The following is a 15,104-nucleotide window of genomic DNA, read 5'->3' as shown; positions in this document are numbered from 1 at the left end:
TATTACAGTACTGGAGAAAGTAGACGTTCCAGAGGGGTCATGGATAGAAACTCTCTGGCTAGAGGCAAGGAATCGAAAAGGTGCAATAACATTGAACAGTGTAGAACCGTTAGGGATTAATAGGGAGAATTGCATATGGAGACAGGGGAAATAGCAGAGGTATTAAACCAGTACTTTACAACAGTCTTTACAAAGGAAGAGGATGCTGCACAGGCCAAGGTGAGAGGAGATAACTGGCACACACTTGAGGAATTTACAATTGAGGAGGAGTTGTTAAAAAGGCTATTTTTACTTAAAATTGATAAGGGAGTGGATGAGATGCATCCAAGGATACTGTGGGAAGTGAGAGTATAAATTACACAGACACTGGTGATAATCTTCCAGTCTTCCTTAGACACAGGGGTGGTAGTGGAGGACTGAAGAATTGGGAATGTTACACCCTTGTTTAACAAGGGGTGCAAAGATAATGCTGGCAACTAATTTGCTGGAGTTTTTTTGATGTGATAACAGAGACGGTTGATGAAGGCAATGCTGTTGATGTGGTGTATATGGATTTTCAAAGGTATTTGATACAGCACAACACAACAGACTTGAGCAAAATTCAAGCTCATGGAATAAAAGAGAAAGTAGGCATTTGGGTGAGAAAGTAGGCATTTGGGTAAGAAATTGGCTCAGTCACAGGAAACAGATTAGTGATAAATAGTTGTTTGCCAGATTGGAGGAAGGTAGGGTTCAGTGTTGGGTTCACCAGGGTTCAGCGTTGGTACCCATGCTCTTGCTGATGTATATTAATGGCCTGGACAATGGTGTGCAGGGCATGACTTCAAAATTTGGGGATGATATGAAGAGTGGAAGCATTGTCAATTATGATGAGGATAGACTTGAACTTGAAAAGGTCATACATTGAGTGGATTGGGCCGACAAGTGGCAGATGAAGTTCAATGCAAAGAAGTAGGACATGATTCATTTTGGCAGGAAGAATATAAAGAGACAGTATAAAATAAAAGGAGAAACTCTACCATGCAGGATCAGAGGGACCTCATTATATATGCACATAAATCATTGAAAGTGGCAGGATATATTTAGAGAGCAGTTAATAAAGCATACAGTATCCTTGATTTGTTTACTCTTGTACTCAATGCCCCTATTAAAAAGGTCATGTTGAACTTGTATAACACACAAGGGCAGCGTGGTGGCGTAGTGGTTAGCACTGCTGCCTGACAGTGCCGAGGTCCCAGGTTCGAGCCTGGCTCTGGGTCACTGCCCGTGTGGAGTTTGCACATTCTCCCTGTGTTTGCCTGGGTTTCGCTCCCACAACCCAAAGATGTGCAGTAGGTGGATTGGTCAAGCTAAATTGTCCCTTGACTGAAAAAATGAATTGGGCACTCTATATTTAAAAAACAATCATCTGGATATATACATGACCAACCTTATGCAAAAAGAGCAAATTCCAAATTTAATTTCAGCTTCAATTTCTTGCAAGGTGCATGTCACTGTACACATGTACAAAACAGGTATTGAACTACTGTGAATTTATTGAACAATTTGAAGCAACAATATATAAACATACTCCCTTACTATATATTGTGAATATAAAGTATATTGCATTACTCGGTAAGGTTGATAGTAAATAAAACATAATCCAGCAGTTAAATTCAATTCTTTTTTAAAAAAAATATATTTTATTCAAGTTTTTTGGCCAAACATAACAATACGTAGTGTTTCTTTTACACAACAATAAAGCAATATAAATAACCGTGGCCAGTTTTAAACAAATAAATAAGTACTATATAAAAAAAAACAAAAAACAAAACTAAATGGCAACTGCCTTGTCCAAAATAAATACTCTCCAAAAATACAATCCAACAATCCAATATACAATTACATATACCAAATACCTATACATATACAATAACATCCCTGAGAGTCCATCCGATTCTCCTCCCTCCTCCTCCCCCCCCCCCCCCCCCCCCCCCCCCCCTCCCCGGGTTGCTGCTGTTGTCTACTTCTTTTCCATTCCCTCTATCTTTCTGTGAGGTAGTCGACGAACGGTTGCCACCGCCTGGTGAACCCTGAGCGGAGGCCCTTAACACGAACTTAATCCGTTCTAACTTTATAAACCCTGCCATATCGTTTATCCAGGTCTCCACACCCGGGGGTTTGGCTTCCTTCCACCTTAACAATATCCTGTGCCGGGCGACAAGGGATGCAAAGGCCAACACGTCAGCCTCTCTCGCCTCCTGCACTCCCGGCTCCTCTGCAACCCCAAATATAGCCAACCCCCAGCTTGGTTCGACCCGGACCCCCACCACCTTCGAAAGCACCTTTGCCACCCCCACCCAGAACCCCTGTAGTGCCGGGCATGACCAGAACATGTGGGTGTTATTCGCTGGGCCTCTCAAGCATCTCGCACACATATCCTCTACCCCAAAAAATTTACTAAGCCGTGCTCCAGTCATATGCGCCCTGTGTAGCACCTTAAATTGTATCAGGCTTAGCCTGGCACACGAGGACGATGAGTTTACCCTACGTAGGGCATCAGCCCACAGCCCCTCCTCAACATCCTCCCCCAGTTCTTCTTCCCATTCCCCTTTCAGCTCATCTACCATGATCTCCCCCTCGTCCCTCATCTCCCTGTATATGTCCGCCACCTTACGCATGTCTCTGAGATCACTCTATCCTGCGCTTCCTGCGTCGGGAGCTGCGGGAATTCCCTCACCTGTTGCCTCGCAAAAGCCCTCAATTGCATATACCGAAATGCATTCCCTTGGGGCAACCCATATTTCTCCGTCAGCGCTCCCAGACTCGCAAACGTCCCATCTACAAATAGATCTCTTAGTTGTACTACCCCAGCTCTTTGCCATGCTCCAAATCCCCCATCCATTCTCCCCGGAACGAACCTATGATTGTTTCTTCTCGGGGACCGCACCGAAGCTCCCGTCCCTCCCCTATGCCGTCTCCACTGCCCCCAAATTTTCAATGTAGCCACCACCACCGGGCTTGTGGTGTATTTCTTTGGTGAGAACGGCAACGGCGCCATCACCATTGCTTGCAGGCTAGTCCCCCTGCAGGACGCCCTCTCCAATCTCTTCCACACCGCTCCCTCCCCTTCTCCCATCCACTTACACACCATTGAAACATTGACGGCCCAGTAGTACTCACTTAGGCTCGGTAGTGCCAGCCCCCCCCCTGTCCCTACTACGCTGCAAGAATCCCCGCCTCACTCTCGGGGTCTTCCCAGCCCACACAAAACTCATAATGCTCTTCTCAATTCTTTTGAAAAAAGCCTTCGTGATCACCACCGGGAGGCACTGGAACACAAAAAGGAATCTCGGGAGGACCACCATTTTAACCGCCTGCACCCTACCTGCCAATGACAGGGACACCATGTCCCATCTCTTGAAATCCTCCTCCATCTGTTCCACCAACCGTGTTAAATTAAGCCTATGTAATGTACCCCAATTCTTGGCTATCTGGATCCCCAGGTACCGGAAGTCCCTTGTTACCTTCTTCAATGGTAAATCTGCTCTGCTCCCCCGGATGCACCACAAATAACTCACTTTTCCCCATGTTCAGTTTATACCCTGAAAAATCCCCAAACTACCCAAGTATCCGCATTATCTCTGGCATCCCCTCCGCCGCGTCCGCCACATATAGCAACAAATCATCCGCATACAGAAATACCCGGTGTTCTTCTCCCCCCCCTAAGTACTCCCCTCCACTTCCTGGAACCCCTCAGTGCTATGGCCAGGGGTTCAATCGCCAATGCAAACAATAACGGGGACAGAGGACATCCCTGCCTCGTCCCTCTATGGAGCCGGAAATAGTCAGACCCCCGTCTATTCGTGACCACGCTCGCCATCGGGGCCCTATACAGCAACTGTACCCACCTGATATACACGTCCCCAAAGCCAAATCTCCTCAACACCTCCCACAAATAATCCCACGCCACTCTATCAAATGCTTTCTCAACATCCATCGCCACCACCATCACGGCTTCCCCCTCTGGTGGGGGCATCATCATTACCCCTAGCAGCCTCCGTATATTTGTATTTAGCTGTCTCCCCTTCACAAACCCAGTTTGGTCCTCATGGACCACCCCCGGGACACAGTCCTCTATCCTCATTGCCATTACCTTGGCCAGAATCTTAGCATCCACATTCAGGAGGGAAATGTGCCTGTATGACCCGCATTGCAGCGGGTCTTTTTCCTTCTTTAGGAGGAGCGATATCGTTGCCTCTGACATAGTCAGGGGCAGCTGCCCCCTTTCCCTCGCCTCATTAAAGATTCTCATCAGTAGCGGGGCCAGCAAGTCCAAATATTTCTTATAGAATTCAACTGGGAATCCGTCTGGTCCCGGGGCCTTCCCCACCTGCATGCTCCCAATCCCTTTCACTACTTCCGCCGTCTCAATCTGTGCTCCCAGCCCCACTCTCTCCTGCTCCTCCACCGTAGGAAATTCCAGCTGATCCAGAAAGCACATCATTCTCTCCTTCCCATCCAGGGGCTGCGCTTCATATAATCTTTCATAAAATGCCTTGAACACTCCAGTCACTCTCTCCGCTCCCCGCTCCATCTCTCCTTCCTCATCTCTCACCCCCCCTATCTCCCTCGCTGCTCCCCTTTTCCTCAGTTGGTGGGCCAACAACCTACTCGCCTTCTCCCCATATTCGTACTGTACACCCTGTGCCTTCCTCCATTGTGCCTCTGCATTACCCGTAGTCAACAAGTCAAATTCTACATGTAGCCTTTGCCTTTCCCTGTACAGTCCCTCCTCTGGTGCCTCCGCGTATTGTCTGTCCACCCTCAGAAGTTCTTTCAACAACCGCTCCCTTTCCCTACCCTCCTGCTTTCCTTTATGTGCCCTAATAGATATCAGCTCCCCTCTAACCACTGCCTTCAGTGCATCCCAGACCACTCCCACCTGTACCTCCCCATTATCATTAAATTCCAAGTACCTTTCAATACACCCCCTCACCCTTAGACACCCCCCCTCATCTGCCAATAATCCCATGTCCATTCTCCAGGGTGGAAGCTGTTGTTTTTCTTCCCCCTATCTCCAGGTCCACCCAGTGTGGAGCATGATCCGAGATGGCTATAGCCGTGTACTCCGTCCCCGTCACCTTTGGGATCAGTGCCCTTCCCAAAACAAAAAAATCTATTCGTGAAAATACTTTATGTACATAGGAGAAAAACGAAAACTCCTTACTCCTAGGTCTACTAAATCTCCAGGGATCCACTCCTCCCATCTGCACCATAAAATCCTTAAGCACCCTAGCTGCAGCCGGACTCCTTCCGGTCCTGGACCTCGATCTGTCCAGCCCTGGGTCCAGCACCGTATTAAAGTCTCCACCCATTACCAACTTCCCCACTTCTAGGTCCGGGATTCGTCCTAACATACGCCTCATAAAATTGGCATCATCCCAGTTCGGGGCATACACGTTCACTAATACCACCGCCTCCACTTGCAGTTTGCCACTCACCATCACGTAGCTGCCCCCACTATCCGCCACTATAGTCTTTGCCTCAAACATTACCCGCTTCCCCACTAGTATGGCCACCCCCCTGTTTTTGCATCTAGCCCCGAATGAAACACCTGCCCCACCCATCCTTTGCGAAGTCTAACCTGGTCTATCAGCTTCAGATGCGTCTCCTGAAGCATAACCACATCTGCCTTAAGTTTCTTTATTTGTGCAAGTACCCGTGCCCTCTTAATCGGCCCGTTCAGCCCTCTCACATTCCACGTGATCAACCGGGTTGGGGGGCTCTTTACCCCCCTCCCCCCTCCCTTGACGACTAGCCATTTCCTTTTTCAATCCAGCTCCTCACCCGGTTCCCACGTAGCTGTATCCCCCCCCAGGCAGCGCCCCCACGCCCCGCCCCCCCTCCCATACCAGCTCCCCCTTCTCCCCAGCAGCAGCAACCCAGTTAAACCCCCCCCCCCCCCCGCTAGATCCCAAGCTAGCGTAATTGCACCCCCCATGTTGCTCCCAGAAGTCAGCAAACTCTGGCCGACCTCGGCTTCCCCCCCCCGTGACCTTGGCTCACACTGTGCGAGGCCCCCTCCTTCCTGCTTCCCTGTTCCCGCCATGATTACCATAGCGCGGGAACAAAGCCCGCGCTTCCCTTTTGGCCCCGCCCCCAATGGCCGGCACCCTCAGCTCCTCATCCTCCCTCACCCCCTCCCCCACGACATGGGGAAGAGAGAGAAGTTACAGGGTCGCAGGTTTAACAACTTGGGAAGTCCTCTCTTCCCCCTTTTCCCCCCTTCATCCCACAAATTCACCCCCCCACTTTTGTCCCAAACGTTCTTTTTCTGGCCCGCTCACTCCAGCTTCTCCTCGACAATAAATGTCCACGCCTCGTCTGCCGTTTCGAAGTAGTAGTGTTTCCCTAGATGTGTGACCCACAGTCTTGCCGGTTGCAGCATTCCGAATTTGACCTTCCTTTTATGCAACGATTAAAGCTTGCCCTCCTTCTCGCCACCTCCGCACTCCAATCTTGATATACGCGGATCACCGCGTTCTCCCACCTACTGCTCCGAGTTTTCTTTGCCCATCTGAGGACCATCTCTCTGTCCTTATATCAGAGAAATCTCACCACTATTGCTCGAGGAATTTCTCCAGCCCTCGGTCTTTGCGCCATAACCCGATAGGCTCCCTCCACCTCCTGCGGACCCGTCGGGGCCTCCGATCCCATTAATCGTGCTCACATATGCCCCGACGTCCGCCCCTTCTGCACCTTCGGGTTCTTCCTCCTCGCATTATTCTCCAGCACCTCCAGCCTTTCCACACATCTTTTGTGTTGTGCCTCGTGGATCTCCGTTTTCACCACCAGGCCCTGTATGTCGTCCTCATTCTCAGCAGCCTTTGCCTTCACGACCCGAAGCTCCTGTTCCTGGGTCTTTTGTTCCTCCTTTAGCCCCTCAATCGCTTGTAATATCGGGGCCACCTTCTTCATCTCCTTTTTGAGTTCATCTACGCAACGCCGTAGGAACTCTTGTTGGTCAGGGCCCCATATTAAACTGCCTCCTTCCGACGCCATCTTGCTTTGTGCCTGCCTTCCTGGCCACTGCTCTAGAGGATCCGCCGCAATCTTTTTTCCATCCGTGTCCAGGGGGGATTCCCTTCTGGATTACCGCACAGTGTTATTTGCCGTTAAAATTGCCGATGGGGCTCCTATTAAGAGCCCAAAAGTCCGTTCCACCGGGAGCTGCCGAAACGTGCGACTTAGCTGGTCATCGCCGCACCCGGAAGTCGTTAAATTCAATTCTTCATGAGTGTCTCCAGATGTATTAGTGAATAAGGCACTATTCTGTTGTATTATTCAGCCACATAGATCAGAAAGTCCTGGGCTTGCAGTTAGGCCTTAGCACAGCTGAACTATAACAGTTGAGCGCAGGGAAGGAATTAACCAGGAGTGCAGCCTGAACACAACTGGTAACGGTTTCTGCTGCTGCTGGTAACAGGAAAAATAAAGAGTCTGTTGTTAAGATATTCAATGGGAACAAGATAAAGGTCAGCTCTGGTGCCTCCTAATAATCAACAGCCCATCACAATCACCGTCAAGATTCATAAATAAATTGCCGGTGAGGTACCAGAGGGTTGCTGTTTCTCATGGAACATTGTCTGACCTTTGAGAGGAGGAAAGAATTTGGGGAACTTGATCCCATATGGCATAACACAAGTTTTCAGTAACTGTTTATTAAATATGCATAAAATGCCACACCTTCTGAGTGCTATAGCATAAGGAAGTTATCAAAGTTTCATTATCCGTGGCTTAAGTCAGTATGCTATTGGATGATGGTATATTTTCAATTCGGCATTTCATAAACTTAATTTACTTAATAAAAAACAATTAGCATGAAAGTGCACAGTGGTAATACAATGAATCCAAACTTCATATTATGTGCGCTAAATTTCACTAGTAAGAATGATTCCCTTCCATCCATCTCTTACCTCGAGTGGCAGGTAGGTGTGCTTCTGTTCCTGTCCCACCTGTAGACAGGGCAGGTGTGGGTACTTTAGCTGAAGATTGTATTTCTGTTTGAAATATTGAGCGACAGTGCACTCCACAGTCTGTCCACTTTCCAGCTGCAAGGGGAACCTGGAAAGAAACAGATCCATTTTCAGTATAGGTTTGCAGCTCAGCAATGGCAGAAATCAATGTAAAACACTACCAAACCATATTTCAGAGTTAATGAATTTAAATCTTAATTTGTATAATTTTCCATACATAAAAGATTTTACACAGTTGTGGCTCTACTGCATTGAGATTCCAAATTTTCATTTTAGTGCCAACCAAAATTCCCAGTGATCCGATTAACAGAATGCCAAAGATTCTGAGGAAATCTTGTTATTTAGGATAGAAGTACTTGTCTGGTTACTTTTTTATATATTCAGAAGTGTGTTTTTAAATTAATAGCATGCAATATTTCCAATCCTCCTTTACAATGAAAAGAAATGATTCCCTTTTTTCTTGCAATGACAATATCCATGAAAAGGGCGGCACGGTGACAGTGGTTAGCACTGATGCCTCACGGTGCCGAGGGCCTGGGTTCGATCCTGGCCGCGGGTCACTGCCCGTGTGGAGTTTGCACATTCTTCCCTGGTCTGCGTGGGTTTCACCCCCACAACCCAAAGATGTGCAGGGTAGGTGGATTGGCCGCTCTAAATTGCCCCTTAATTAGGAAAAAAAAAAGAATTGGGTATGCTAAATTTATAGAAATGAAAAAAATATCCATGAACAATGGCAAACCAGCCATATATAAAAGTCCAGAATTTGTACAACTGATATACAAGTGTGCTCCTCTAAAAATACGGCAACTAGTTGGATTGCAACAGTTCACCATTTCATTTTTACACTTGCATATTTTCTCATTAAAAGATTTCCCTTTTCCTCAAAACTCATCTAAATTGTGCTAATCTCTCTCCCACGATTTGTTGCCACTGCTGCTAGGGGCTGCAACATTTTTGGCACTGCACATCAACAGGAATTCCTACTTTATGTACGACCACAGAAAGTAAAATGAATCAATCCATAACTCCAAACTCAGAACAGGAACCTAAACCAATATGAATGCTACATTTTGAATTTGTTACACCTGCCACCCTTACGGCCTCAGAATACCAATTGATGAGCAGTTTTGTATTGCACCACCATATTCACTAAGAAATTAACTGCCATTTTAACTAGCTTCAGCTGGCAAAGAGACATCTTTATCTAATCATTGGATAACATTAAAAAAGTTCCTGCATACTCGAGGGCCTTTGTGAATCTAATCTTTTCTTCCAATTTCACATCAAAAATCAAGCATCGCCAAATTTCTTATTTTGAACAGCAACAATTATGCAAGAAATTGGACTAGCAAGAATGGCAAATCACATTATTTTCCCCAATGCTTCAATTTGGGCACCCATGATTAAATTAATTGGATGGTAGCAGATATCAAATACTGTGCTTTTTAGCAACCTTTCTCCCCAGAAACATTAAATTTCATTTGTACATATGACATTATTCGGCATACACCAATTACAATACAAATAATTATTCATAATCCCTTACAAAGGTTGAACGAGGACCATAAAAGGTCTTGGAAATAGCAAATTAAATCCTCTGAAGTTTGCAAGAGCATTTGAACAACACAAGAAATAAAATCTGGTGCATCAAAAAATATTTAACAGTGTGGCAATCTGGTAAGCATACAATGCAAGGGTCAGTCCTTGCATTGAGGAAATGACTCCAACCGGAGTCGAGAGGGGAAACGTTAATGAGCAACAGTGGCGACTTCTAAAGAAAACAGATCAGAGAAATCTGTAGTAACATCATTGATAATAGTGGCCCCACAGTAAACAGAAGATGATGTAGCCTCAAATTGACCTGTGCACTGCTTAATCCTGTGGAAAGTAATATGTTGGTAAATCTGACACCCCTATAAACATGATTTCCTGCACTTGGAAGGCTCAGGTACAGCCGTCAAACCTGTGTGATGTCACTACTCCTGTTATTTGCTATGGAAACACTGAAGAACCCATGCAATTTTCCCAGTAGGCAGTATTACAATGGTCAAGAAGCAAGAGATTCATCTCAAGAATCTGCCTAATAGTAAAAAAAATGCTCCAATTGATAAATTAATCAAAAAATAATATTTGAGTAGACCATAATAACGAAGGGCTTTTCAAGAGAAGTACTACTGCTAGATTTTTTTCACCGCCTTTCAGCATTTGTAATTATTTATTACTACTTACGTCTGATGGCTGGCTGGTCGCCTGGTAACATTGCACACACGGTACTTTCTCCTCATAGGTCCACAATGAGTTACTTCAACCTTCAATCCTGTGAGAAGTTTGTCAGGAGAAGGCAAGAAGGGCAACTGTTACAAACCAATTTAACTGTAACCTCAATAATGGAAAATAGATTGACTGCTAACAGTTCAAGTTTCAAATGAACTCCAATGAATGAAAACATGTATGCATATTTAGATTGTTCCATTTCACTCCTGTGTCGCTCCCCCACCCAGTTAAACCCTTCCACGGTTGTTTAATGTATGTGAAATATTCAGGAAAGGATATCAATCCAACATTGTGAATTTGTTAAATGGTGCCATTTTCAGGAATTTTCAAGTTATCGACACAACAGGGCATGTTTATATTCATTTTAAAATCATGTACTTTCAAAGAACAAAGAAAAGTACAGCACAGGAACAGGCCCTTCGGCCCTCCAAGCCCGTGCCGACCATGCTGCCCGACTAAACTACAATCTTCTACACTTCTGGGGTCCGTATCCCTCTATTCCCATCCTATTCATGTATTTGTCAAAATGCCCTTAAATGTCACTATCGTCCCTGCTTCCACCCCTCCTCCGGTAGTGAGTTCCAGGCACCCACTACCCTCTGTGTAAAAAAACTTGCCTCGCACATCTACTCTAAACCTTGCCCCTCGCATCTTAAACCTATGCCCCCTAGTAATTGACCCCTCTACTCTGAGGAAAAGCCTTTGACTATCCACTCTGTCTATGCCCCTCAGAATTTTGTAGACCTCTATCAGGTCGCCCCTCAACCTCCGTCATTCCAGTGAGAACAAACCGAGTTTATTCAACTGCTCCTCATAGCTAATGCCCTCCATACCAGGCAACATTCTGGTAAATCTCTTCTGCACCCTATCTAAAGCCTCCACATCCTTCTGGTAGTGTGGCGACCAGAATTGAACACTATACTCCAAGTGTGGCCTAACTAAGATTCTATACAGCTGCAACATGACTTGCCAATTCTTATACTCAATGTCCCGGCCAATGAAGGCAAGCATGCCGTATGCCTTCTTGACAACCTTCTCCACCTGCGTTGCCCCTTTCAGTGACCTGTGGACCTGTACACCTAGATCTCTTTGACTTTCAATACTCTTGAGGGTTCTACCATTCACTGTATATTCCCTACCTGCATTAGACCTTCCAAAATGCATTACTTCACATTTGTCCGGATTAAACTCCATCTGCCATCTCTCCGCCCAAGTCTCCAAAGAATCTAAATTTTGCTGTATCCTCTGACAGTCCTCATCGCTATCCGCAATTCCACCAACCTTTGTGTCGTCTGCAAACTTACTAATCAGACCAGTTACATTTTCCTCCAAATCATTTATATATACTACAAACAGCAAAGGTCCCAGCACTGATCCCTGCGGAACATCACTAGTTACATCCCTCCAATTAGAAAAGCATCCTTCCATTGCTACTCTCTGCCTTCTATGACCTAGCCAGTTCTGTATCCACCTTGCTAGCTCACCCCTGATCCCGTGTGACTTCACCTTTTGCACTAGTCTACCATGAGGGACCTTGTCAAAGGCCTTCCTGAAGTCCATATAGACAACATCCACTGTCCTACCTGCATCAAGCATCTTTGTGACCTCTTCGAAAAACTCGATCAAGTTAGTGAGACACAACCTCCCCTTCACAAAACCATGCTGCCTCTCACTAATAGACATTTCCCATTTGTCAAAATCAGACATATTTCTGATATATTAGGACATATCTTCATTTTTATATATTTCCAACCTCTCAAAGATGAGACATGAAGGTTCAGTTAGGGCGCTTGAGAGTTACAAGTTAGCTCTCTCTTTAGGTCCTTCCTGGCTAAGAAGAGCCAGGAGGCGACATGAGAGGTCCTTGGCAGGTAGGATCAAGGAAAACCCTAAAGCTTTCTTTAGGTGTGTCAGGAATAAAAGAATGACTAGGGTAAGAGTAGGGCCAGTCAAGGACAGTAGTGGGAAGTTGTGCGTGGAGTCCGAGGAGATAGGAGAGGCGCTAAGTGAATATTTTTTGTCAGTATTCACACAGGAAAAAGACAATGTTTTCGAGGAGAATACAGAGATACAGGCTACTAGACTAGACGGGATTGAGGTTTGTAAGGAGGAGGTGTTAGCAATTCTGGAAAGTGTGAAAATAGATAAGTCCCCTGGGCTGGATGGGATTTATCCTAGGATTCTCTGGGAAGCTAGGGAGGAGATTGCAGAGCCTTTGGCTTTGATCTTTATGTTGTCATTGTCTACTGGAATAGTGCCAGAAGACTGGAGGATAGCAAATGTTGTCCCCTTGTTCAAGAAGGGGAGTAGAGACAACCCCGGTAACTATAGACCAGTGACCCTTACTTCTGTTGTGGGCAAAGTCTTGGAACAAATTATAAGAGAGAGGATTTATAATCATCTAGAAAGGAATAATTTGATTAGGGATAGTCAACACGGTTTTGTGAAGGGTAGGTCGTGCCTCACAAACCTTATTGAGTTCTTTGAGAAGGTGACCAAACAGGTGGACGAGGGTAAAGTAGTTGATGTGGCGTATATGGATTTCAGTAAAGCGTTTGGTAAGGTTCCCCACGGTAGGCTATTGCAGAAAATACAGAGGCATGGGATTGAGGGTGATTTAACGGTTTGGATCAGAAATTGGCTCGCTGGAAGAAGACAGGGGGTGGTGGTTAATGGGAAATGTTCAGCCGGGAGTTCAGTTACTAGTGGTGTATCACAAGGATCTGTTTTGGGGCCATTGCTGTTTGTCATTTTTATAAATGACCTGGAGGAGGGCGTAGAAGGACGGGTGAGTAAATTTGCAGATGACACTAAAGTCGGTGGAATTATGGACAGTGCGGAAGGATGCTGCAGGTTACAGAGGGACATAGATAAGTTGCAGAGCTGGGCTGAGAAGTGGCAAATGGAGTTTAATGCAGAAAAGTGTGAGGTGATTCATTTTGGAAGGAGTAACAGGAAGACAAGAGTACTGGGCTAATGGTAAGATTCTTGGTCGTGTGGATGAGCAGAGAGATCTCGGTGTCCATGTACATAGATCCCTGAAAGTTGCCACCCAGGTTGAGAGGGTTGTTAAGGCGGCGTACGGTGTGCTAGCTTTTATTGGTAGAGGGGTTGAGTTTCAGAGCCATGAGGTCATGTTGCAGCTGTACAAAACTCTGGTGCAGCCGCATTTGGAGTATTGCGTGCAGTTCTGGTCGCCGCATTATAGGAAGGATGTGGAAGCATTGGGAAGGGTGCAGAGGAGATTTACCAGGATGTTGCCTGGTATGGAGGGAAGATCTTATGAGGAAAGGCTGAGGGACTTGAGGCTGTTTTCGTTAGAGAGAAGAAGGTTAAGAGGTGACTTAGTAGAGGCATACAAGATGATCAAAGAATTAGATAGGGTGGAAGTGAGAGCCTTTTTCCTCGGATGGTGATGGCTAGCACGAGGGGACGTAGCTTTAAATTGAGGGGAGATAGATATAAGACAGATGTCAGAGGTAGGTTCTTTACTCAGAGATTAGTAAGGGTGTGGAATGCCCTGCCTGCAACAGTAGTGGACTCACCAACATTAAGGGCATTTAAATGGCCATTGGATAAACATATGGATGATAAGGGAATAGTGTAGATGGGCTTTAGAGTGGTTTCACAGGTCGGCGCAACATCGAGGGCCGAAGGGCCTGTACTGCGATGTAATGTTATATCTATTTCTATCTATCTATTCTATCTCCCGAATAATGGAAATTTTGCATCTGCAATCTCCTTTGCAGTTGCTCCATTGATGCAGATTACAAGAACTACACATTTGTGCTGTTTTTGTGCACTTTAGGAGGCAGGGAAACAGACTAGAATTGGCACATCCATATTAACTCAAATAGACCGAAATTACAACCCACATCAAATATTACTCTAGGACACACCAGGCTAAAAGTCCGAATTAGTGTGTGGATTGTCAGAAGACACATTTGCAGCTTATTGCAAAACTTCAGAGATGATGCAAGAGGAAGTGGAGGGAATAGACAGAACATTAGCCGATAGACAAAAAGGCAAAACATTGGGGTTAATAGGTGCTGCTCGAATGGGTAAAGAGTTTGTAGTACTGTAGGGGTTAGTGTTCAGTCCACTTCAGCTTTCAGAAAAAACAGGATTTTGCTTTGGTGTTGAGAGTATGAAATTGAAATGATACAGAAGCTGGGGAGTGGGGTTCAGCAAACAGTGAGGTGGCCAGTAGATTAGCAGACTGGATAAAGACCAAATCGTAGGGGCTTTTCACAGTAACTTCATTGAAGCCTATTTCTGACAATACGTGGTTATTATTATCATTAACCCTCAGGATCTCAAAAATGCCATCAAACAACACGCCTTCACCTCCGCCATGCCGTCATCCCGATCACAGGCAACTAGGAACCTTGGCTCTGGCCAGGGGGAATGACTCGACACGACCGGCCACCTCCAAACCCTCAAGACAAGCATCAAGAACAGGATGATACAAGACCAGTAGTCGGGGCCCCAACCAACCCCAGGACCCGAAGACCAGATACAAATGTGCATTTGAACCTGATGCATCCAACCTCCAAAATCAAGATTGCTAAAGAATGGCTGCCAATTTCAAACTCAACTGGGAACTTGCTTCCCATATCTTGCAAGAGACTGGGCTCACAAACATTCCTCATCCGGCCCCCCAATTCCAGAATTCCAGGAAAGGTGACGCATCATGCAGCAGTATTTCTATGAACCTCGGGCAGGCCTCCACCAGAGATATTGTTGAATCAAATATCAGGGGCGGGATTCTCTGTTTTCTGAGACTAAGTGTTGACACCATGGCAGGATTTG

The 15,104-nt window shown here is 45.9% G+C and overlaps 1 protein-coding gene across 3 annotated transcripts in view; it reads right to left on the bottom strand.

Moving 5' to 3' along the window:
• The window catches only part of LOC140416871 (protein argonaute-3), a 293,216-nt gene that overhangs the window by 70,920 nt on the left and 207,192 nt on the right, over positions 1 to 15,104 (bottom strand). For 2 of the 3 annotated variants that reach the window (XM_072501156.1, XM_072501158.1), the window contains 2 exons: positions 10,248 to 10,351; positions 7,959 to 8,106 (listed from right to left, as the gene is read on the bottom strand). In XM_072501156.1, coding sequence (XP_072357257.1) covers positions 7,959 to 8,106; positions 10,248 to 10,351 — 252 coding nt within the window. The remainder of the gene's footprint in view (positions 1 to 7,958; positions 8,107 to 10,247; positions 10,352 to 15,104) is intronic. The other variant, XM_072501157.1, reaches the window with a different exon arrangement.

This window comes from Scyliorhinus torazame, chromosome 1, assembly GCF_047496885.1.
Source record: "Scyliorhinus torazame isolate Kashiwa2021f chromosome 1, sScyTor2.1, whole genome shotgun sequence".
Classification (NCBI taxonomy): domain Eukaryota; kingdom Metazoa; phylum Chordata; class Chondrichthyes; order Carcharhiniformes; family Scyliorhinidae; genus Scyliorhinus; species Scyliorhinus torazame.
This window is presented reverse-complemented; position numbering and strand designations above follow the sequence as displayed.